This window comes from Molothrus ater, chromosome 18 (assembly GCF_012460135.2).
Source record: "Molothrus ater isolate BHLD 08-10-18 breed brown headed cowbird chromosome 18, BPBGC_Mater_1.1, whole genome shotgun sequence".
NCBI classification, from domain to species: domain Eukaryota; kingdom Metazoa; phylum Chordata; class Aves; order Passeriformes; family Icteridae; genus Molothrus; species Molothrus ater.
The window spans coordinates 1,164,947-1,190,201 of NC_050495.2; the positions used below are offsets into that span (position 1 = coordinate 1,164,947).

Genomic DNA, 25,255 nt, shown 5'->3' on the forward strand with positions numbered 1-25,255 from the left:
ACACACAACAGGACAATCGCTGCCTCTGAACAAGCACAGCTCCCCAGAACAGGGAGTTCTCAAACCTTTCCCATTGCAGGAATTGCTCTTGCATCCAGCTGAGATCTGGCCATGACTCACCCTCATTTAGGGAGATGAGAACAGAGCTGTTAAGGGATGAGGAGAGAGAGTGGCTCTTACCTAACACATCTCCTGTACAGGGCAGGACATCCCCAAAACTCCACCCTCTGCTCCTGCTTTACCGGCATTTAAAGGAGTGCCCCCAAAGCAGGATCAGTTCTATTTAAACCACAGCAAACTCTGCGATCAAAATAACCCTGCAGAGGCACAAGAGCATCACCCTATCAACCAGGGGAGCACTCAGACCCTTCCCACAATTGTCACTGCACGTCCCACCTGCAGGGTGAGGCAGTTCAGAAAGCACAGTCTTGATTTAGGGAGGGCTGCACACAGGGCACAGAGTTCTGCAGGAAAACCTCAGTGCAGAACTGGGGCTCAGCCCTGCAAACACTGCTCTCCATGCACAGCATCTTTAATGCCAGCACTCCAGCAAAATGCTCTGTCAGAATAAACTCTGTAGGTTTTAGAGCAAGGTGCCACAGAGTCATTTCCTCCTGGGAAACCCCTGAAGAGTTAGCAGAGATGAACCTAAGAGGTGTAAAGATGTTTAATGAGGTTCCATCTAAAATCATGCAGAATGTAACACAGAATATGCAAGCTTCTTCTTATTGTAGATAATGATTAGATTTTAATCATTTCTTTTTAATTTGTTTTTACTCTAAGATGAAAAGATAATTGCCTCACTTATCAGATAATTGTGACAGGGAGCAGGGAAAACCCTAGAAAACACTTGCAGAAAGATTTTTCCCTTCAAGAAGAGCCAGACCTCAGAGCTGTCCCTGGCAGGGATGTCTCAGGGCTGTGGGGACTCAAAGCAAGCTGCCCACGCTGGGAGGAACTGGGAACGCTTTATTCTGCATCACTCCCAGAGGATGGAGCAAACTGGGTAGCAGAACCTCGTGGAGGGGACTTAGGCTACTGCAGTTTTGTAGAGCTTTTCATGAGACATTTGGGGATTTTAAGGCAACAAAACAGAAGTACTAGCACAGGGAAAGAACCTCTACTCCCTTCATTAGTGCTCACAAAAAGGTTGGGAGGGATTTTGAACGACTGCCAGAAGTTCATGGGATCAATTCCACTTCAAAATGGAGCTGTTTAAGAGCAAAACCAAAGTTCACATGCCTCATCTGCTGTTAGAGCCCGTTCCCCCACAGCACTTCCCAACTCCCAGCCAGGGACTGTTTCCACCCTGAAGAGTCTGAAATCTAATTAAACACGGGCAGGAATAAAAGCAGAGCTGAAGTAGCTGACATAAAATTCTGTGTGTGCTGAAAGGTGACACCAGTTCCCCACCAGGGCAGGAGCCCTGCAGGTTACTGCTCTCCACCCAGCACAATCATGACATATTTGCACAGCTCTGGCATCCATTAGGTGTGCACAGTGAATAAAAAGGACATGTTGTGGTGGGGTTTATGTCAATGTTTTCTTTGAGTAAGAAATAAAGCAGCAGTTACCATAGCAATGGACAGAGAGCCCATCAGGCCTTGCTATGAAAATTAAAGAATGCAGGCTGGAGATGACAGCACAGCCCCACTTCAGTAACACAAAGAGGGATGAGGCATATTAATTTCTGCACAACTATTCAAGATTCCTTTAAAGATCTCTCAGAAGATATTAACATTACCCAGCTGTCACTATCTACAACCAAGTGATAAAATCTTCATTCAGCTCTCTCAATATTTCTGCCCAGTACAAATTACAGTAGCATTGTCTCAGAGAGATAAGAGAAAAATTCTTCAGCAGTACCCTTGAGTCTGGAGAAGGGAGGTTACACATCATCCTCACGTGCTGTGCCCAGGCTGGATTGTCACCTGCAGTATCCTGGCTGAACAGGGCTCTGAACAGGGGGGTTTGGGGCACTGACAGCACCAGGAAAGGCACTGGGGGAGCTCCTGTGCTTTGGGGCACTGACAGCACCAGGAAAGGCACTGGGGGAGTTGTTCCTGCGCTTTGGGGCACTGACAGCACCAGGAAAGGCACTGGGGGAGTTGTTCCTGTGCTTTGGGGCACTGACAGCACCAGGAAAGGCACTGGGGGAGTTGTTCCTGTGCTTTGGGGCACTGACAGCACCAGGAAAGGCACTGGGGGAGTTGTTCCTGTGCTTTGGGGCACTGACAGCACCAGGAAAGGCAGAGTTCCTGTGCTTTGGGGCACTGACAGCACCAGAAAAGGCACTGGGGAGTTGTTCCTGTGCTTTAGGGCACTGACAGCACCAGGAAAGGCACTGGGGGAGTTGTTCCTGTGCTTTGGGGCACTGACAGCACCAGGAAAGGCACTGGGAAGCTCCTGGGAGGGCAGGGTCACCCAGCTCAGCCCTGAGAGACCTGAGCCCCAAGGTGCTGGGGCTTCCCTTAGAGGCTCCTTCCACCTGGAATCACCACTCTCATGGATCCTGAGGACAGCAGGACCCTCCCACAAACCCAAGTCCAGTCCCAAGGACCCAAAGCCACCTCCTTGAACACTACTGGGATGTCACCTGCAGGGCTGTGACACTCCTGTCCCCATGGCTGGCTTGTGACACACTCCCTGCTCTTTCTTGTGTTTGCCCTGAGCCTCTGCTCGGGCCAGCTCTGTTCTATTCACAAATGAGCCACAGCTTTAAAACCAGCCTTTTATCATCTTCTGTCTCAAACCCCAACATTACAAGGGTACATTGTCCACAGTCATCATCACACAACCAACAGTGACCAAGTACATACCCAAAAAATGGTTTTGTCATTCCTTTCTACTGGAAAACTGTAATCAGGCTGCTATAGAAGGGAAAATCAGAGGCTGCTGCTAATGTGGCCTGTCATGGATGTCTGGAATCCAGAGGAATAAAAAGTAGCCTAAAGCCTGTGAATATCCTCATTACTTTCCACAGGACTAAATTTGGGCCCGTTCCTAAGTGACAGGCTCCTGCTGAGGGCTGGTGCTTCCTTTCCACAGGAAGAATTCTCAATGCAATCAGAGCTTTTTCTAAGCTAGACATAACCTCAAGCAGAAAAATATTTTGGTTGCTACTGGTGGTATCCGTAGGACCTGCAGAGAGCAGGCACAGGAGTGACTCAGTGACTCCAGCAATTACCATCACAGCACCTCATTTCTTAAAAGCTGTAGTCAAGCTCACAGCCCTGAGCAAGCAGCCATGCAACCCATAGGAAAATTCAGATTCCTCAAAATAGGAATGTCCAATATGCCAAATGAGGAACCTCTGAGGCTGGTCAGTCACATTTTTGTCTCAGTGATCACCTGCATGGCTGAACTTCTATCCCAGCACTCCTGGGGTGAATGGAAGATGAACCATGACTTTATGGTCTGGTCTGTCAGACACTCTTTTATCTGCAAAACCAAGCTGTGATTCATGACCCACAACTATTTATGTGTTCTGGTTCACAACTAATCAGGGAGGTTGAGGAAGCAAGCTCTGCATTTTGGAAAGTGCCACATATTCCCCTTAATGAGCCTGTCTGTCTTGTACAAAGAGCTCGCTCTGGTGGCACTTTGGAAATGAAGGGTTACATCTGAGAGCCAGAGCTTGGATGAAAAAGGGATTCTTTTAAGCAGCCTGACAGCTGGAAATGCAGAGGGCTATGTCTGAAGTGCTGCCCCCCATTTTTCTCTCCTCCCAAGACCCAGGCTGTTCCTCAAGCCCTCCTCTCTCTAGCCTTGCTGATCTCAGCAGCACTATGAAAACCTAACACAGTGTCACTGGAGATGATTAGGCTGTTAGTGTAAATTAACCCCCTGGCAGCTTTGCTAATACACACACTTTGTAACACACCAGGAACCAGGCAAACAAACAAAAAAAAATTGCTGAATTTCCTTTTAACCCAGTCTCATCTCAACCATGAATTAATCAGCTCTTCTGTGCGTCCAAAGTCTGTAAAAATGCAGCTTGCTTTTCAAGAGAATACTAAACACAACAACACACACCTCCCTCAAGAGACAGCACACCTGGGCAGGGTGGGATTTCAAGGAAACACACCCAAGGGGGTCCCAAAGGAAATGGTGGCAAAACTTGAAGTCAAACATTCTATAATTTACAGGAAAACTCAGCATTCTGAGTGCAGAGTGGTGCAGAGCAGCTCTTCCCAAGATCCTGGTGCTTCTGTGGGAGTTTTAACTGTGAAGTGCCACAAGAACATATCAACAATGTGATTTCTTTGTGCCTGTGCTGTCATGAGTGAGGAGCAGCATTCTGCCAGAACAGAAACTTCAATCAATCTGACACTTTCTGTCTTAAATAATAAGCCCCACGAGCACCAATAAAACAACAAACCCATCAGATTTTACAGCTCTGCTGGCGCTCTTGGATTTCCCCCCATTCATCCTTGCACCCCAGATCCTCCTCCCTGCAAGCTCTGAGCTGGGGCTGCTGCTGTCCCCCCTGTATGACTCCAGCAAGTCACTCCTGCTTCTGCAGCCCGAGCAGATGCACGAAGGTGTCAAAGCCTCAGTTTTTCTCGGGGATGCTCATTTCCATTCAGACCCAGAGGCTCACACACTTCCCTGCTTCCAGCGGGCCTGGAACCCAACAGCTTGTCAGATAATGACACTGAGGATTCCCGGGGGATCCCCCGATGCAGCAGATCACAGCCTTGTTCCAGACAGCCACAGAACATCCTCTTGATTCGATGGAACTCCCAGCAGAGCGGGATTTCCCTCCTCTCTGCTGGCTCGGGAGGATTGGGGTTTACGCCGTGTGATCTCCTAACGAGCCACCATTGTCACTAATTAGGCAGGGAACCAGGGATTTAATTAACGCTTGTAACTCGAGTCACACGAGTGGCTAACAGTCTAAACAGGAATGAATGAGGCAGCCCTGGGCAGGAGGGCAGCAGCACCGGGGGCAGCCAGCGGTGCCACAGCTGGAGGGACGGCAAGGGCAGCACCGCACACCGGGGGTTTATCTGCACACCTCGCTGCGAATCCCTGCACCCCAACACCTCCTGCCAGCAGGGAAGGCAGCCCTGGCTCCAGCACCAGGAGCCGGAACGCTCTGATTTCCTGCTCTCCCCTTCACGGCCAATCCCTACAACTGCCCCCATCCATTTCCTCCACTGCTCCAATCAACACATTAGGAAAAGTTTTCCAACACACAAGCCTGAAGTACAAACATCCAAATCCATTTTATATTGTGTGTGCATATATACACACACACACACAATATATGTATATATATACACTCACAATATAGGCGTATATATACACATATATACACTATGTTTATATTTGTATTTATTTATATATAGTTATGTACATTTATGTACAGGTCTATATCTTTATGTATATTTATGTACAGTTATATATACATAACTGTATATATACTATTATATATACTAACTATATATACTATAACTATACATAACTATTTATATTTATATATAAATATATATATTTATATATAAATGTCTATATATAGTTCAGGTTTATTTACAGTTCCATGGGGATAGTCTGGGACCCAGCTCAGAATATATTTATAAATATACATATATTCACTATATATAGTTATATGTGTGTGTATATATATACAACATTTATATATGTATTTATATATATATTTATGTATAGTTATATGTATTTATATATAGTTATAGATAGTGTATGTGTATTTATACATAGTAGTGTGTGTATATATATTTATATATAAATATTGATATGTAGTTCAGGTTTGTTTACAGCTCCATGGAGATAGCCCTGGAGCCAGCTCAGAGCACCCACAGCCCCTCACTTTGGGAGCACCTGCTTCCACATTGTGCAAGTGCTGCCCCGCCAGTTTACTTAATCCCTGCCCACTTCTGAGTGACAGAATTCCACTGCACAGGAGCTGACCGAGGTGTGCAGGTGATGTTCTCCTCCCAAGGGAGGCTCTAACCTGAGGTCTCCATGGATTTCAGCAGCAACTGAGCTTCCCTGCCCAGCTCCTGCTCTCAGCAGGGTCTGGGGCCTCCTCCTGGCTGCAAAGCTGTGCTTCACCAACCTGGTCAATCAGCAAATGATTTCCAAAGCACAGACACAGAATCAGCCTTCCAACAATAAATCCATAGGTTATTCTCAGAGGTAATGAGTACATTTTGTTGGATAATTGTTCAAAAGGTTTCTCAGGCTCCACAGTTTTTCAGAGGCATTTAAAGAGTCAGGGGAGAGTGCCTGTTTCCTCTTTTCTAGGTAGCTTCAATTTCAAGTTAATAATTAGTTCTTTTTAAAACTTTATTAAACCAGACTGCCGCTGCCACAGTGAGCTCTTTCCTCCTTCCCTTGCTCTGGTGAGAAGCACCTTCCTCAGATGTTTAAAGGACATCCTCCTCCCCAGCTTAGCAGTTCTGAGAACGAGTCATTAGTTTGGAGGACCCAGCTGCCTCTGGTGTGACACCAATGTCCCTGAAAAGTGCCTGCTAAGGGCTAATGAAATTAAACTGGAGCGCATGCCACTCTCTCAAAATAGCATTAACACGTTCCCTTCTTTGAAGAAGTATTTTTTACATCACAAATGCTTTTTAAAGCTACACTGGGAAATATTCCCCCTTTAGTGTGTCACTTCTCCAGTAAATGGTAATTAGGAGTGCTCCAGCAGACTGCCCCCATTGCTTACTGGAGCAGAACATCCAAGCTGATGGCACCACTGCTATGAATCTACTTGGGAGAAATCTCAACAAAGCACTGCAAGGTGCTGCTGTACCTCAGCACTTACTAAAGACATAATCCCCCAGTGTACTTCAATAACCTGCTCCACTGTGGATGTGCAACTGAATTGTTACTAATCATTCTACAGAAGGGAAAATAAAACAAACAAAAAAAATCAGTTCAGATGTAAAGTTCCACTAGGCTGAACACCAGACAGTGAAGTATATAAACCTCTGTCAACAAAATATATAAAACCCCTTCAAGTCATAATTCACACCTCTGGGCATTTTTGCAGAGCAACTCTGGACTAGCAGCTGGCTCTAGGGGCCCTATCAATGCCATAAAGCAACTCAATTTTCCAATTAAAATACACCCTGAAATTATGAGATTCCAACTCCTGTCCCTTCAGATGCCACCTGAAATGCTTTCATGCAGTGAAATGACTCTTAAATATTTAAGCAGTGCAAAGCTGCATAGGACACGTAAAATGCTTTGTTGCAATTCTTGCCATTTGGAGATGGACATGTACACCCAGAAGAGCATCCTACCAAACTCTTCTGTCTCTCTTCATTTCACTCCAAGCTCTGCTGGTTTTAAATATGAATCAGTGTAAAAAACAAACAAACAAACAAACAAACAACCACCCTTCACCTCAGAGCTTAAAAACTGCATTCCATTTACTGTGGAAAATAGATCCTTGGGATAATGCATCCCAAACTCTGGGTTAGCACAAAACTTTGAGTGATTCCAGCTCTGGTTTAGGTTTGCATGTTTTGGTATCTTCAGCTTCAGGATGTCACTTGTGTTTGCCATGATGCCACCACACTGCAGTGTCAAGATCTAATGAACCAACAATTAAGTACAGAACTCAGGGTAGCAAATGTTATTTCATCATATGGTAAGATGAAAATGTCACTATCTAAAAGCAAACAGTAGCTGCTTGAAAATGTTACTATTTTTGGTTATTTTTGGTGCAGCTGAGGGCAGTGCCAAGCTCCTGGGAGAGGTTTATTCCCTAGGGAGGCTCAAACAGGTCTTTCATGCACAGCAGGCAGAGTTAGTGTTGAAGATGCCCCTTTTTCATGACCAGTGCCTCCAAAGTGGCTTTTTATATTGAGATTCCCAAGCACTTACACAGATGCTATGACCATAACAACCTTTCCTACCTCTGGTGCTGCTCTTCACATGCAGCCTCCTCCAGGTCCTTCAGCTGCTGCCAGCAGCACCCAACACAGCCCTGCTGTCAATACTCATTAGGCACTGACATGTGAGAGCTGTCCTAGCTCATGGGTTTAATGGCCTTCCTCACTGCATTTATCCTTATCCAATTTGTAGATTTATTATTACTCCTCATTATCCATTGTGTTGGGTTGATTTGTTTGCTGGACACTGATTACACCCTAGATGCCTCCAGGTGCAGCGAGCTGCACTGCAAAATCTCTAATGAGAAGCCTGAAGGGAAGGAAAAGCCTCTCCTGTGTTACACCTCTTTTCTCTAATCAGGATGTAACAACTTCATCCCCTTTCTCTTCACTTCTCCCGCTCGATAGCTCCTGTAAATCAGGTTATCTGCTGGTTCAGCACCTTGCAGAGTGCCTCAGAGCTGATCTGCTGCCCAGGGACAGGCAGCACCCAGCACTCCCACCCTTCTGCTCAGCCCTGTGCTGGGCACGGCTCTGCCCAGCCAAACGTGGCACAACCTGGCATGAGGAACAGCTGGCAGGGTCCTGTCGTGGTGAGCACCTGGAGAAGTATTTTGAGCTCCAAAAACGTGGCACAACCTGGCATGAGGAACAGCTGGCAGGGTCCTGTCGTGGTGAGCACCTGGAGAAGCATCTCCAGCTCCAGAACACACAGCAGTGCACACAGGAGAACCTTTTCAGAGCTGCCTGGTGCCTTCAGCTCACCCCTCCCCAGCCTCCTCCTCACCTTCAAGCACCCCAGCATCACATCCAGTTATGTGGAACTTCTGGAAGTCAACCCCACAAGAATACTTCTTCAGTTTGCTTATGATGCTTTCCCTTTCCTGCAGCTTGGCAGGTGTGAGGGTTCATGAAAGCAGTCAGGAACAGGGTCATGCCCTAATGATTTTGCTTCTAATCCTCACAGACAACACACCCAAAATGATTCTCACATTAGAGAAGAGGACAACAGCACTTGGAGAGGTGACAATCAGCCCTGGTAGCTCTGCCAAAGCCAGTGGTAACAATTTGTGGCAGCTCTGGGAAGGACACAAGACCTCAATGATCTTCATTTTTAAAATTGCTGGGTTTTTTCATTTCCTTTCCTCTACTGATGCTTCTTTCCTTCCGTTCATACTTTACCAGCTGCTAGAGGTAACAACAATTTTCCTTACTGTACATCAAGCAGGCAATTCATCTCTCTTTTGGGAGCCCAGAAATCCAGTGGTAGGAAAGCAGGGCAATATTTTCCTCCCCCTTCTCTATTCCTTCAGCTCTTTCATCAAGATTTTCCCATTCATATTGTTGTTGGTAACATAAGGCAAACCTGAAACCCTTTATGAGAGAAAATCAAAGTCCTGCAGCAAAAGGGCTGAACACTCCCAAGGGTGATGCTGACCAACTGCTTGCATTTTCTGGTTTTGCAGATAGAAAATGCCTGTGAAGACCCACCAGAGGTGACACAGCAGGACAGGAACAGGACCTACAACCTCTCAGGATGGTTTGGACTGTTCCCACCACAGTCTTGTGCTTACTGGGTGCAGGAAAGGAGGAGCTGTGTTTATCCACACGGTGCTCCTATGGCATTAACGCACTGCCCTGCACCACCCACCTCACCCCTGCCACGCCAGCCATCCTCCTGACTTTACTGGTGCTCCTGGGCTGATAAATGCACAGTTACAATACCAGGATGCTGAATGAAGACACAATTTAAGAACATGATAAACTCATGTACACAGTACCAGGATGCTGAATGAAGACAAAATTTAAGGGCACAGATAAGTTCGCACATACAGGTACCAGGATGCTGAATCAAGACCATTTAAGAGCACAGATAAATTCACACATACAGTACCAGGATGCTGAATCAAGACCATTTAAGAACACAGATAAATTCACATATACAGTACCAGGATGCTGAATTAAGACAATTTAAGGACACTGATAAATTAACAGATACAGTACCAGGATTCTGAATGAAGACGCAATTTAAGACCACGCTTTCCCTTGCCATGATTTGTGGCTATGAGGTCATTGAGACCAGTCTGCTTCCCTTTTGCCAAAAAAGATTTGTAGCTATTATTTCCCACCCCCCCAAGCAATGATCACATGCTGTTTGCTTCAGCTCTGCATGTTGCAATACCTCAATGAATAATATACAAGGAGCAGAAAATAAACAAGCCCACTGTGCCCGGGGATAACGTGTGGTGTGTTTTTCTTTAGGATGATTAAATGTGAGCGCATGTCATAGGATGTAGGGCTTGCTGTGCTGGGAGCCCAGGAGGATGAGAGCACACAGCTCTCTCCAGGCAGGCAAATGGCCAGGGAGAAGGTTAAGGGGGCCCCCAGGCAGGCCCAGCATATGCACTGCTATTCCCTGGCTGCTCTGCTCTCTGGGCTCTCTCTCCCCAGACACAGACACTCCACGGGTTCCTGGCTCACACCCCACCCCTTCCACACCTCAAAGTTGCTCCGAAGACATCAGATTGCCACCACAGAATGGGAAGCTCCATTCTTTGCCAGCCTTTCACCAGCCCTCTGCTGATGCCTTCAGTTTTAGCTTTCATATTTTTTTTACATTCTGTACTGCCTTAATGTGTAACTCTGAACGCCATACAAAGTGTTAGCAAGCTCTCCTCACAGTTCAGTCAGACAGAACAACCCTTTTCCAGCCTCAGAACCAACCTGTGTCAGCCTGTGCATTCCAGATAAATGTTCCCAAAACTAAAGGCAATCCTCTCTCTGTACACAACAGCGAGTCACACAGGCAGCTTCCAACATCCCCCATTCCCATCCCTGTCTCCTGCACCTCTCAGCCAGACTCATTTCTGAGCAAAGAAACACAGCCCCAGATTTCAACAAGCTTGTTGCTCTTCAACTCGCTTTTCAGGAAAATAAAGACAGTGACATGGACCTTCAGAGAGTGATCCCCGCTCCCATTCACCCAACAAACACCCAGCTCACTGCCTCTGGATTTCTTCTTTCACCTCAGCTATGTTTGTTATGTGCAAAAGTATTCTGTTTCTACTACTTTGTGTAAAGGGATTTTCAATAGAAGGGAAGTAACAACATCAGAAAATACTTCTAGCACAGAGGTTTCACTCAGTAAACAGGTGTCTGGGAGATTATCTCGCCAATTTAACCAAAGCTGCAAACACCACAACGGTTCTGGGATGACTAAAATCCCCCTTTTTTCAAATAAAAGCCTTTTATCTGCCAAGCAACACTTCCTGTTCTAAAGGCTATTCTCCTCGGTGGTTGTCAACTATGTATTAATCTAATTCATATAAGCCTTAGAAATAAATTCTTTCATGTGCAGAATCTTTTGGGAAACTGATTCCCTGAGGCTTTAGAGAGCAATTGTTGCTTATCACCGTGGAAATTTCCACTGAATTTAAAGCCTGGTAACAAGTTAAAAAAAGATACATCAAATTCTTCAGTGATTAACAAGTTTCCCAGTCTTTGTCATCCTCAAAGGATTTTCATCTGATCGGTAGGGAAACGGCTAAAAATGAAAATAAAAGGGAAGTGATCTGACCCAGTAAGGCAGCTCCTGTGTTCCCACTCCTGTCCAAAATAATGGCACTCACTTCTAACAGTCCCTTACAGGCAGCAGCAATATCAAACACCTTGGGCTTTATTTAAAGGACAAATGTGCTGCCAAAGACAAACACCGCTTAACTGCAAGTGGATAGTTAAACCCTCCCTACAGAGCTCTCCTAACAAAACCACTCTGTGTGTGGGAGAGGCAAGCTCTGCCAGAGCACTTACAGAAAAGCGGGTAATTGAAGTTTTTCTACATTCAAACTCCATGCCTGCGCAATAAAAACCTGATTTTAAAAGCGCCATAAAGCAGAGAAGTTTCCTGATGCCTGGCTGTCTGTCACAGCACAGAAACAGCCCTGCTAAAGCAGCGCTTTTGTACCTTGCTGCACACCGTGGGCCTGTGATAAACGGCACTGCAGACACGCTGAAAACCTCCCTGTGACCAGGGCTTTCAATCCTCCTCACAGCATGCAAAGAGGAAAATAAGGTATTTCAGTGACTAGGAGCAACCTTCAGTGGGGATCAGCTTCAAATCAGCCGAGATCCATCCCACACCCCCAACGTCTTTGTGCGCCAGAACCACGCCCGGCCAACCTCCTTACCTGAGGATGAACTGATCCACGGTGGAATTGTTGGCAATTGTCACGTAAACATTCACAACCTCGCCTTGCTTGACGGGCTTGGAGGGCAGCCACACCACAACGTTGCTGTCCAGCCGCAGCTCCGTGAGCTGGGAGGCCTCCTGGCCACGGTAGAGGCTGACAGAGCCAATCCTCTGCAGGTGGGACATGCTTTCATCCACACCATCCTTCCCGGCCGGATGGCGTTGCCCTTGCGGAGATCCTCGGCCGTGCACTCGCCCTTCTCGTCCCCGGGCTGCACCGTGTAGTAAAGCTCCACAGGGCTCCCCTCCAGCTGCTCCGCTGGCTTCTTCCGGCCCGTGAGCACCGTGGGAGGGTTGAACCAGCTGGGCAGCAGCTCCAGCTGCGCCACGCAGAGCCCCAGGTCCCCCCGCAGGCGGCAGCTGCCGCGCACCTCGCGCGTCTCGCGGAAGGCGAACACGCGCAGGCAGGGCAGCCGCTCCGCGGGGCTGTACTCGTCCCAGTCCCTGCCCACGATGTAGAACAGCACCTGCACCCGGGGCTTGCTCAGGTAGATCTTGCTGCTCAGGATGTAGGCCTGCAGCTTCCAGTTGTAGGTGAACTTGTTGGCGGATCCAAAAGAGCTGGAAGTCAGCAGGAGGTCCTGGGGCACTGCTTGCTCCACCGAGAAGGGTCCGTAGCTGGCGTTTAACACGGGCGGCCTCTTGGCTTTGTAGGGGAAGAAGGACTCCACCCTGGACTGCAAACTGGAATTTCTCATGAAGTCCTGGTTGGCTTCTTTGAGGAAGAAAGACGTCTCGGCGTTGAAGAGCCGGTAGCTCACAGGTAGGTACGTTGGTAATGAAGAAAATCGCTGATTATTGTCCAAGACCCCTCGGCACTCTGTCACTAATAAAAGAAAAGGTGAGTTAGACCAAGTCTGCTTATGGAGTCAAAGGGACACTGAGCACAACTTCAGTGTTTAGTTAGGGACAAGCATTATTCCATGCAAAGAACATTGACATGTTTAGATATAGATAATTCTTTTCTGTACTATGTTTGCAAAAGAAAATAAAATGCAGCATGTTGGGAGAGCCCAATGACCAACAGCCCCAGGGCTGCCAGTCACCAGCCCTGCAGGATCAAAGGGAGCTTCCCTTCCAGGTGCAAAGAAACTGCTTTTCTCAGGACACACACACACAAAACCATTTCACTCTCTCTGTCAGTAACCTTGCTCTTGTATTATTGTTCCTGGCACTAGAGTCCACATCTCTGTGGTAAAAATTTCCTACGTTCTTTAAATGCAGATGGACATCACAACCCAGAAGTATTTCAGCAAGTACAAATATCTAAGATGCACACAGAGAGAACCAGCATGTGCTGGCCAATTTCAAGTTTCAGCTGAACATCAGATCCCTTTTGATCTAAATGTTTTCCTGTTAAGATTAACAACAAATTACTGAAAAGCAAAATGTATTGTCTAAATTAGGGTAGATAACAGTGGAGAAGAGTTCAAATACACGTTGATTATGTCATACAGCTTACAACCCCTCTCCTTAACCCCTGCTGAAGGGATTTGCCACAGATACAAAAGGTAAGTGCATCTAGTGCTGGACTTCCTGAGTATTGAAAAAACAGAGCTTGCCCTCAGCTGAGGGCTCTAAGGGAATCCCAGCAGAATGAGGAGTTAAGGTTCTGTGTAGGTTCAGCTTTTTAAAGAATAAAAGTAACCACAAGGACAACACAGAATGCAGAGATTCATCTGGACCTCAGAACACCTGAGGATCCCAAAACAGCCCACAGAGACACTGCTTTACCACCTCCCTCACAAAGGGCTGCAGCCTGGGGAGTTCTGCAAGTCACATTTGCTGCCCTGGCATGTCTGGCTGCTAACGTGCTAATTATGCAGTCAGATTTAATTAAATGTTTTCAAGTAAGGAGTAAACAATCGATACCTGTCGTGACACCAAATGGCTGCTGACAGACAGCCCCACTGCAGTCCTGTGGAGTGTGCAGTGCCAGAGTGCAGGGAATGAAGAGCTTGGGGAGGCAGGTGTGAGGTAACTAAGAAAAGAAGGAGACAAATGTAGAGGAGGGGGAAATCAGAACTCTCAAAGGACAGCAGCCATAAATTTGAAATAAGGAATTAAGATGTGTTCACTCATGTTTAATTCATGAACCACCATGGAACTGTTCTCCTAACTGAGCAAACTGCCATGACTGGACAGAAATTTAAACAAATCAAAATGAAAAGGTAAAAAAAGGAAGAGAAACAGGTGAATTAGCAGCACAACACCCTCTCTGTCAGGCAGAATCACATTTGAAACATAAAACATCGGTTTAGCCCACTGTTACAGCCCTGCAAGTCTCCAGTCCTTGGCACACAGTTCAATTCTGCTGGAAAAGATGTTACAAATGCCACCTCCTGAGCTGATTGATTTCCCTCACCTGAGTCTGTCAGGATTCCATCCCCAGGTATTCTAACACTTCTGAAAGGAACACAAGGGAGATCCACTTTGGACCACGGACCTTTCAAGGGAAGAGGAAAAACCTACAGATTTCTTTGGAGCTTCCTCTCCAAGCCCCTTCACCCACCCTGGATGAGCCTGCTGGGATGTGCTCACCTCCCTGCAGCCCTGTGCAAAAAGCAGCCACCGACATCCTCTGGGACAGATGCCACCATGGTTTTCAATGAAAACACCTGGCTTGCTGGACAAGAATTCCTTGGGGGCCAGTTTGGCTCCTGAGTCTGACTCAGTGACTGGTGAGAATTTCTTTCTTAGGTGTCCTGCTGCTCAGCCGTGCTGCCAGAGGGCAGGGCTGGGCTTAGGGGAGGCACAGGAACTCTTGGTGAAGGAAAGCATGAACTGGTTTAAGCTCACAAGTTTTCTGAAGGGTTTTTCCACGACCAGGGATTCTCCAGACACGGCCCCACTGCTCCTGAGGGAATCCCTGCCTTCCACAGGAGCCACACAAATCAGAAACAAACTCAGCAGGCTGCAGAGACAAGTGAAGTCCTGTGATTCCAAAGGGTTGCTGGTCAGGATCTAAGCTAGAGGCTTAGCAGCTGTTTTTGTGCAATTCCCAGGACTTTTGCTGCAGCACATTACCCTCAGACAGACAGTGGGCTCATTTTTGCAGGCACTTCATTTATCCTGGGTTAGTCACATGCATGAGGTATGCAGGACTTGGCCCAATATTAAGAAAAAACAGTCATGCAACTTCTGCCTTAAGAAGCTGAACACAAACAGCAAAACCCATGTGGCCAGACTGACAGCAGAAAGGAAAAAAGCCTCACTTTTTTTTTTTTATTGCAGTCAAAAGATTTCCACCCACTTTCATACCATACGTAATGGATTCCTATATTTCTATACTGAAGGCTGTACTTTAGACAATTTATTTAAGCACTTTAAGCCTTTTACTGATAAAATTGGTAGCTAAAATTGTCCATTTTATTTTTAGAATACCAACACCATGCATCAGCAACTGCAGGCCATCACTTAAGGGACTTGTTCTATTCTCTTCATCTCTACCCAATAACTTTCACATCCTGGTATAATTAATTACCTGCATTTCCAGAGAACACTTTTGTATGCTTAATCAGCTCCGTTTCAAAGTTCTTTAATTTATCAGAGAATCTATTTAAACAAGATGCCATGGGTTTTCCTGAGTTTCACAGCACAAGTTATTATTTTAAATAACCATTAAGCGGTGTTTACTTTTTCGACCTGAAAAACTAACTTTTAAAAAGCAGCTCTGCCTGTCAGTGCTTTCAGGTGCTCCGGAACAGATTTCTGCATTTTAAAATGCTTTACACCCCTTTCCATCACCCAACAGGAGTCACAGCTGCCCAGAGATGAAGTCCTGCATGGAAAAGGTTAACAACCATCAAACAAAGCCAGTACTAGCCAAGAACAAAAGCAAAGGCTTACAAGTAATTATTTCTTCTTTGTAACAGCCTGGTGACTTTTTAATCCTTCTTCTGGCATCATATGCCTGTGCAGCACTTCATCTGAACCCAAGCAGGCATCTGCTAAGCACATCACTGGCTCCAGTGTGACAGAGCAGCTCAAATTCCTGCAACGCAGTGAGCTCATTGGATGGGAAACAGTGACTTCTGATCTGCAGTATTATTATTAGTTCTTGGATTCCAGCATAAGAGGAATTTTCTTTGGGGGTATTTCACGTGGAGCTGGATTCACTGGAACAGTCATAAAAGCTTAATATCTTGGAGTTGTTATTTTATGAGGTTGGTTTGAAGTGACTTTCTGTTGGGCAGGGAATGAAGGGTTTAGCTCGTGGGTGGGAGATTACTGGCCAATGGCCACAGATCTTCAGTGCCTGGCGCTGGATGAGCCACTGAGCCTTCAAGGCAACCATCTGCCTGTGCCCTCAGTCAGGAGGTTCTGGGCCAGGGAAGCCGGTGAGGAGCAGAAGACACGTGCCCATGCAAAGGGGGAGTGATGTGAGAAGCCTTCCTGCACCTTGTCCGGCCCTCAGAGGCACATTTATAATTGTCCTTGCAGGACACAGGCCAGAGGAAAAGAGCTGAAGAGATTCCAGTGCCTGTGTGTCCTCCTGGAACCCCAGCACAGCTGCAGCTCCCACCAAGAATTCTGTAACTTTTAAGGCAGGATCTTCTCCCTCCTTTTTCCAACCACCTTTCCTCTATTCCTGAACCTAGCTATCATTGAATGCTGCACCACACTGATTTTAATTTTTGTTCCACTTCCATGCCACCAGAGTTTTAAGAAATAAACCCCACCTAATGTTATTCACAGCACCACCATCACCTAAAACCCTGCAAATGCTGTAAATTATCATCCCTGTTCCTTCCACGGACACCCATTCCCACCTGCCCCTGCACCCAGATGAGCCCCTGACACAAACCATGCCCTCACAAAATCCCAACCTTGGATTCTCTTCTGACTCCATCTTCCCCTACAAACCTGTCCTGCTCCTGCAGAGCAAATCACAAATTCCAGCTCAGGAACTGCACAGCAGAATGGAAATAGGGAAGATTCACTTCAATCAGCACAAATGTTTCCTTCACCCAAAATGTCAACAGCTCTGTTTGCTGGTTCATTTTCCCTTAATTTTCTGTGCCAGCACCACACTCAGTCACATTTAAGGACTTCACAGCGTATGAAATCTTTGTAGCAATGTTTTGCTCAGAACTAGAGCTCAGCAAATACATTCACTTAGACCTCAGGATGACCTTAGCTGTGCTCTCATCCCCTCCAAGCTCCCTTTTCTTGCCTTCTAGAAATAGGAGGCTTTGCTGATGGAAAGGCTGAGTGGAATCTTAAACCAAACAAGCTCAGATTGAGGATACGGAACAGATTTTGGACTGTGAGGTTGATAAAATACAGCAACAAAGGGAGCAGTGGCTCAGCCATGTCTTCATGTCCAGACTGATTCCCCCCTGATAGGCACAGCCTCAGACTCTCACTCCCCTCTGGCTTGAAAGCTGCAGCTCTGTGAGCATTCCTAACATCAGCTGGGGCAGGGGACCTGCAGGAGCCCCAGCTCCTCCCAGGTGCCCACCAGAGCTGCCTCCCCACCCTCTGAGCGACCACAGGGACTCTGGGACCAATTGCACACAGGCAATGTCAAGTGTCAAATGCTTATGATGACCAATTTGTCAAGTTAAAAATAAGCTCTGCAAACGAATCTGGCCAAGAAATCCACAGAGCAAACATGTGAGGGAAATTGCAGCCTATTACCCAATGTTCTGTGAGCACCTGGTGAGGGCAATTTCATCAAACAAAATTAATGCTAACAAAATTATTTTAGGAGATTTTTTTTTAATCCAGATTCCCTAAACTGCAAGCTGAAGTCCAAGGATAGGTTTGTACCTGCAGGGTTTTGCAGACTGACCTGAAATGAGATATTCCTATTCACATCCATGGGAGTAGGGAGTCTGGTTGCTTACCAGACATATTTTAATCCCAGATATAGACACAGTCTTATTTAGCCTAGATCAGAGTTCAATTAAACCACATTGCAAAGATTTTTGGGAGACATTATATTATAATCAGTTATTGTGAACAAATTTCCTATTTTATTTCAGTGGGAGATATTAACTTCATTCATTCAGTATATTGTTAAATGAAAAACTGCAATAATATTCTATTAAATAGACTTCTCTCACATTTTGAGAGTATATCCTTAATGAATTTATCCTTTGTACATTCCCACAGATCAAACCTGCACTGAAGTCCTACAGCCAGTCCTGGATTTAGTACAGAAGTGAACATTTGCCCCATTCTTCTCCAGCAGAGGCAGCACAGTGGCATTTCAGAGCTGTCAGAACACGACAAGCACCTAAAGCAAGGACTGAACAAAGGTACACCAGCAACCTCTGCACTCCTTGAAAACACAGAACAATGGCATGGCCACCAAAACTAAACGATGGGAATGCCAAGGGATAAAAAGCATTTCAAACAGAGCAGGGCCAGATGCTAGAGCTCATTGCCAGGGAACTGCCCCAGAGTTAACAGGGTGACGATCACTGAGTGCAGCCCAGCCAGAGCACTGCCATTAAGCACATGTAAAACTCCTTGTTACAGCTGCATCGATTAGAAGCCAGGATTAGACCTCTGCATTCTAAAGCCTTATCCAACATCTGTCAGGTTGTTCCATTTTCCTCAGGATTACCAACACAACAGACACGTGTATAAACCACAAATAGCTGCTTGTGAGGCACAGCCTTTTCACCAACAGGAAAGGGAAGCTTTAAAGTCTATTTTGGAAACACAGAACTCTCAGAAAACTGCACATCAGAAAGGCATTTCCAATATTTTAATAACAGCCTCCAATGCTTTTTGCAGCTCTGTACATGCCCCCCTTTGGCTGCCAAAATACCAAGATATCCTTTTATTACAGGCCTGTCTTCTCTCTGACCCGCTACTCACAGAGCTCTGTTAGTCAAAGGCTGCCTGGCATTCAGGACTGAAATCTATAAATGGTTTTCTCAGACTGGCTGATGACCTTAAGAGTCTGTAAAACAACAGTGTACATGCAAAGGTCAGTGAAGATTTCCAGAATCACTCCCCCTCCCAGGGCTGCCATTCCCAATTGTCTCCACTGCCGAGGCCATCTGACCTATTTAAGCCACTTTGCTGCGTGGAATCAAAGGATAAATACCTGGAACCTCCAATTTCCACTGATGAAAGCTTTTGTTAAGAGAAAAGGCTTGGAAAACTTCTATACAGACGCTGTTCAGGTTTTGTGCTGGCCAGAGGCTGCAAATGTCAGAGTCCTGTGAGCAGCACACGGTGGGCAAAATGTCACACGCTGGCCTTTGAGGCAAGCAGGGCTGCAGGGATTGTGGCACACCCCATGGATCCTGCTGGCCCCACTGTGGCACACCCCACTGTGGCACACCCCATGGATCCTGCTGGCCCCATTGTGGCACACCCCATGGATCCTGCTGGCCCCACTGTGGCACACCCCATGGATCCTGCTGGCCCCATTGTGGCACACCCCATGGATCCTGCTGGCCCCATTGTGGCACACCCCATTGTGGCACACCCCATGGATCCTGCTGGCCCCATTGTGCACACCCCATGCATCCTGCAGCCCTGCTGGCCCCACTGTGGCACACCCCATGGATCCTGCTGGCCCCACTGTGGCACACCCCATGGATCCTGCTGGCCCCACTGTGGCACACCCCATTGTGGCACACCCCATGGATCCTGCTGGCCCCATTGTGGCACACCCCATTGTGGCACACCCCACTGTGGCACACCCCATGGATCCTGCTGGCCCCACTGTGGCACACCCCACTGTGGCACACCCCATGGATCCTGCTGGCCCCATTGTGGCACACCCCATGGATCCTGCTGGCCCCATTGTGGCACACCCCATGGATCCTGCTGGCCCCATTGTGGCACACCCCATGGATCCTGCAGCCATCCATTGTGCCAGCACAGCAAGGACAAAGCAAAGAGGACCTCAGCCTGTCCTGTCTGATAGCTGGAGAGAAGAGGAGCATTTAGGACACTGGAGTTCATTGCCAGCTCCATCACAGACTCATGGCAGGCACAGGAAACCTCTGCAGCCCCGGTTCTCTGGCAGGGAAATGGAAATGAGAGCAGCCATCGTTCAGTTTGACTGACCTGCGAGTCAAAACCACGTGGAGCTCATCACACAAAAGGCCAAGTAAAACATTGTCTGTCTGGGGGGGTTTCTGGGCTTTAAAGCAAGCAGAAACAACCCAGTGGCAGTCCCAGAAAGGGGGAAAAGCAGACAGTGGGGTCAGTATTTTCTACCTTCAGCAGCACCTTTTCAGAGACCTGGACTGCTCATCCACTGAAGAAATCTAATTTTCATGGCAGTACAATTCTATGAAACACATTTTTCTGCAGGGGATGTATCAAATTTAGCCTTACAGGATGGCTCACCAAAGCCTGCCCAACATTTTAAAGTTTGGCCAGAATGCCATAATGATTGAAATACACGAATATCACAGTTAGTTGGGTTTGGGTTTTTTTGAAGTTCTCAAGTGTCATAAAAATGGGAACATGCAAGATGTAAGTTACAAACTTGAACAAGTTCTGGCCTTGGCAATGAATCAATTCCTTGTCCTGTATCTCCTTCTCCAGTTTTTAATAGCTCAGTGCTTTGCTCTGCTGTTTAAGTCCCTGTCAGATGCTGATAGGCACTCACTCCTCTGTTTAGACACTGAATTGCTTTGCACAGCTCCTTGTTTAAAGAGAGATTAGAGTCCTAGAGCCTGAATGGGGCAATTTGCTCAGCACTCTTGACTGCCACGAAAACCAACAAGAACCAAGAGCACCAAAGAGCTCAGACCTGCACAGGCTGAAGCTTTCAGCTGCAGAAGTGTAGGAGGACACAGCGGACCCAGGAAATTAATTACAATGTTTCTCCCCTTACCATCCAGAAAGAAAAAGAGCATTTTTGTCTTGTAAACAGGTACTAATGAAAAATAAAGCCAGCCAGCAACATGAACAACAGGACTTTATCTCACCTAAAGGACTTTATGTCACATATCCCACACTGAGACCCAGCCTGCACTGGGCTCTGCATTACACAGGTACAAGGGACATTACTCAAAGAGCCAGGCAGAACCTGGCAGTGAGCAATGCCAAGGCTGAAAAGCAAAAAGGGGTTTCTTGCAATCAGACCTGAGCCAGGCTTTCCCTGGGCTCTGTAATACACTTGTAGCACACATCTTGATACCTTCCTAACTGGAACTCACTTCTCAGGGCTGGTATTGCCAGGGTCCTGGGCTCTGCTGGGAATAAACCCCTTCTGACCTCTCATCCCACCTCAGCAACTCAATACCCAACAGCTGCAATCATTTTTCCCATTACCCAGGCAGGGAACTGAGGCAGTGAAGCTGAGTTTTCCAGAAGGTTCTACCAAAGCCAAGCACAGAAAGGAGCAGGAGCAGGGACAGGGCACTGCGTGGGAAGCAGGGGAAAGCACCAGGGCACGGAAGGTAAGAGGATGCAAGAGCCTTGCTGCTGATGGATGGGACTTGGCAAGGCAAGGCAAGGCAGCAAATGCTGCCAAGATTAGACTCTAGTCTGTCAGCTTTTCCGAGTGGGAACCAAGAGCCTCAACCTCCGCTGCCTGGCGGCTCCTGGAATCTGCAAATTCGGTGTAAAACATCTAAATCATGGAGAATAAAAGGCCCTGGAAGTACTGACTTGGATCAGCATTCACTGTTGCAGAATTCCACTCTCAGGAAAGCCTCACCACTGGTATAAATCAATAAAGTTTCATAGAAGACAGAAAAACCACCATGTGCTATACCAGCAATGGCCCACCCCCAAAAATATCTTTTAATTGCTTCTTGAAAAAAAAAAAGTTTATTATTTATGTGAAAATTTAATTTAAGAGCAAAGGAAAGAAGACTACTGGCTGCTTTCTCCTCCTCTCCTTCATGGAGGAATTTGGAACACTAACAGATGCAATGCATGCACATTTTTAATACTTGCATGTATTAAACAGTTGCTTGTATGCAAACTGTGATTTAAACCATGCCAGGATATCCCAATATCCTGGCTACAACCCTGCTAATCATCTCCATTTCAAAGATGCAATGAGGATTTATGAGAAGATTAATTGAGAAAGGAGGCTGAGGGGGTGGGGGACAGCCCTGCCTGTTGGGGAAATGAACTCAGCATCACCTTTAACCTCCAAGCAATTCTTTGTCACAGAGCACAAAGCAACTCATCATTCCAGAGGAGCAGCAGGACAGAAACCAAGCGGAAATTTATCTGGTTAAACACCTCCTTTCCCAGGGATTAATCAAAAGGGATGGCTGGAGCGCTGGTGTCTTTGTGCTCCCAGCACCTCCAAGGGCTGTGTTTAAAGAGCCCTGGCTGCTGCTAAGAGAGCAAAGGCCACTGTGGCTCCTGGGGTGAGCAGCTACTCCCCAGACCCCAAATTCTGGCTCTCAAGTATCCTGTCCTGGCTCAGAAGCTTTGTGGGAGCAGCCCAGCTCTCCCCTGGGTTTGGTGAGCCCTGGTACTGAGGAGCAGAGGCAGGAGGGAAGGGGCTCCTCAAAGCCCCAGCCTCAGCCCTTCTGGCACCCCCTCTTCCCACCTCACCCACACCAGAAACCCGAGCGGGGCCAGAAATGCCAGGGAGAACAAAGTGCTTGTGGTGTTGGCAGTGAGAAGGGGAAAGGCAAAACTACAAAAGGGAAAATGAGATCCAGAAGAGGGAATCTTCCAGAGGAACACAAGCAGACCTGACAGAATGCTAAATCACAGTGAGAAAATGCAGCAGAAGAATGATGAACACGTGGTTTTAATTCTGTTTTTAAGGCAGAGAAATGATTGAGAAGTCTCTCTCTAAAGTCTCTTTTATTTGCTCTAATGCCTTGCTATAACCTGCCCAGGAAGGGCCAAACCAAAACACTCCATCAGTGCCATCCCTGAGGAAAGTGCCTGGGAGAACACTTCTGGCAATTCCAGCTCTGGAATGAGGAGGCAGAAGCCAATGGGACCAAGTCCCGCTTCCCAAGATGATGTTTACACAAAAGGAGCACATTCAGAAGCCAGAGATAAAGGCCTGCCTCAGATGAAGACAAGAACCTGGATCCATTTATGTTCAAAGCAGAGCCCAGTCTGCTGCAGCTTCAGGGAGGGCATTAATGCCAGAGGCAAAGCTGTGCAGCTCTCAAGGTACATCAGAGTAATTCTCTATTTTCTGGGGTGGGTGGAAAGCAGAATCCTACCTTCCTGCTGCTTCTCAAGCGTCCTTAAAGTCATTGGCAAAGACAAATGACAACGATGGATGCCAGTTTGTTATGCTGAGCACCACAGAACTGCACAGAGCAAATGACTTGCACCATCTTTTTAAGAGGTTGAATGTGTCGTGCTCCTAAAGTGCTGTTGTGCTCAAGAATCACTGAGAGCTCCCTGCAAATCAATGCAATAGAGCCCTGCTATACATTTTGTAAGCCCTATTTTTATCCTTTCCTAATATAACTTCCAAACCTTCCTCCTCCCCCACGTCCCTGCCACAGATCCCTACTTCACACAGCTAAAAACACACAGTGCCTCCTACAATTTTTCCAACATGTGCAGTCCTTAACAACAAATTTAATTTCTTCCTTTCTTTGAAGCTCATTTTCATTCAGCCTGGCTCCAAAGGGAAATTAATGAGGGCTCACTGAATGTGTTTACATAAGATCTCCTCCAAATTTCTGTTATTAAGCATTAGGAGTGTTTTTATCTGCCCTCTAAGGGACGGATGTGTCTGGCCAGAGATGTCTCAATGCAATGTCTGCTGTCCCCTCACCCCAGCAGCACTCACACCCTGCTGGCTTTGCTGCAGCCACAGCAGCTCTGCTGCCAGAGCCTGGAGCAGGGGCTGGGGTGAAGCTGAATTACAGCTGATTTCACCAGGAGTTCACTGCCAGCAAGGGGCTGGCACGCCAAGGCACAGCCAGGGCTGAGGGGGCTGTAGGGCCAGGCTGTCCCCATTGTCACCTGGCTGTGACTCTGTGCCCAGGGCCAGGCAGAGCTGTGGCACTGCTGTGCTGACACAAACCCTGCCCAGGGCCAGGCAGAGCTGTGGCACTGCTGTGCTGACACAAACCCTGCCCAGGGCCAGGCAGAGCTGTGGCACTGCTGTGCTGACACAAACCCTGCCCACATACCCACTGCGATCCACACTGAGCCAAGCTGGACCCCAGCTGCTCATCCCCAGCAGCCTCTCTGCTGCAGGAATTCCATCACTGATGCGAATTTCAGTTCCTGGTGGACTCCACAACCACTTCTTGGTCTGTGATATTCGATAGAGGCTTTGAACAGAAGGTTTTTTCTCTAACTCCATTCTCAATGACACAAAAGAAATAATACAGTTCTTTGTGTAACAGCAGTAAGTGTGTACCATCACAAGGAAATTGCTGCATGCACAAGCACAGGTAAAACATGTATTTGTGCATACACTCACAACCACAGCTCGTTCCTGCAGGATAAAGTGTGAATGCAGCTCTTGAACTGTCTCCAGACTGACACATGGTGCCTGAGCTGGGCACAGGCTGGTACCTTCTCCCTGCTCCAAGTGTGCTGTGCTGCTGTCAGACACCTGGCTGCAGTGACCCTGTGCTCCAGCATGGCTGCTGGAGCTAGACAACAGGATTTCAGCAGTGGTTAAAGATGCCTGTGGCTTCTGGGCAGGCAGGAGCAAAGGAAACCCTTCTGCTGGAAGAGGGGTTCGATAGAATTCAGGCTGTCTCCACTCCTGCAGTTCAGTCTCCTTCGTTAGCCAACAAAGCAATGACTCCATGACAAGAAAAGGAAACTCATCATCCTGACCAGCTTCCAGTGCCTCTCCTGCAGCTCCTTTTGGCTCCACGTCTCCCCAGGTAACCCTTGCCAGCTAAGGCAGAGTGCTACAAGAGCCATTACATCATCCACATTCAAGAACCAAAACTTCCATAGGGATCATTTTTCCTTCAATAAAGAAATAAAAAGCTAATGCCACCCTGAATTCCCAAAGTGCTGTATTAGCACTCTTGTCAGCTGTAGGGCTTTTGGACTGCTATACATGCATTTTTTTCCCTTTATAAGTCTGTTTGAACCTGCCTGCATTTCAGTTTGCTAAAGCTGTTTAGCCAAGTATGAAGTCCATTCATGGCCAGCTGTAATGAACGTCACAGGCTGTAACCCAAGCAGGCAGTGGTGCCTGTTTGCTGGAGACTCTCATTCAAAAAACCAAAGAGAACAAGAG

The 25,255-nt window shown here is 47.1% G+C and overlaps 1 protein-coding gene across 1 annotated transcript in view; it reads right to left on the reverse strand.

Annotated features, from left to right (window-relative positions):
* Positions 1 to 25,255, reverse strand: part of TMEM132C (transmembrane protein 132C) — a 171,425-nt gene that overhangs the window by 104,660 nt on the left and 41,510 nt on the right. The window contains 2 exon segments of the mRNA XM_036393463.1: positions 12,056 to 12,269; positions 12,272 to 12,943. Coding sequence (XP_036249356.1) covers positions 12,056 to 12,269; positions 12,272 to 12,943 — 886 coding nt within the window.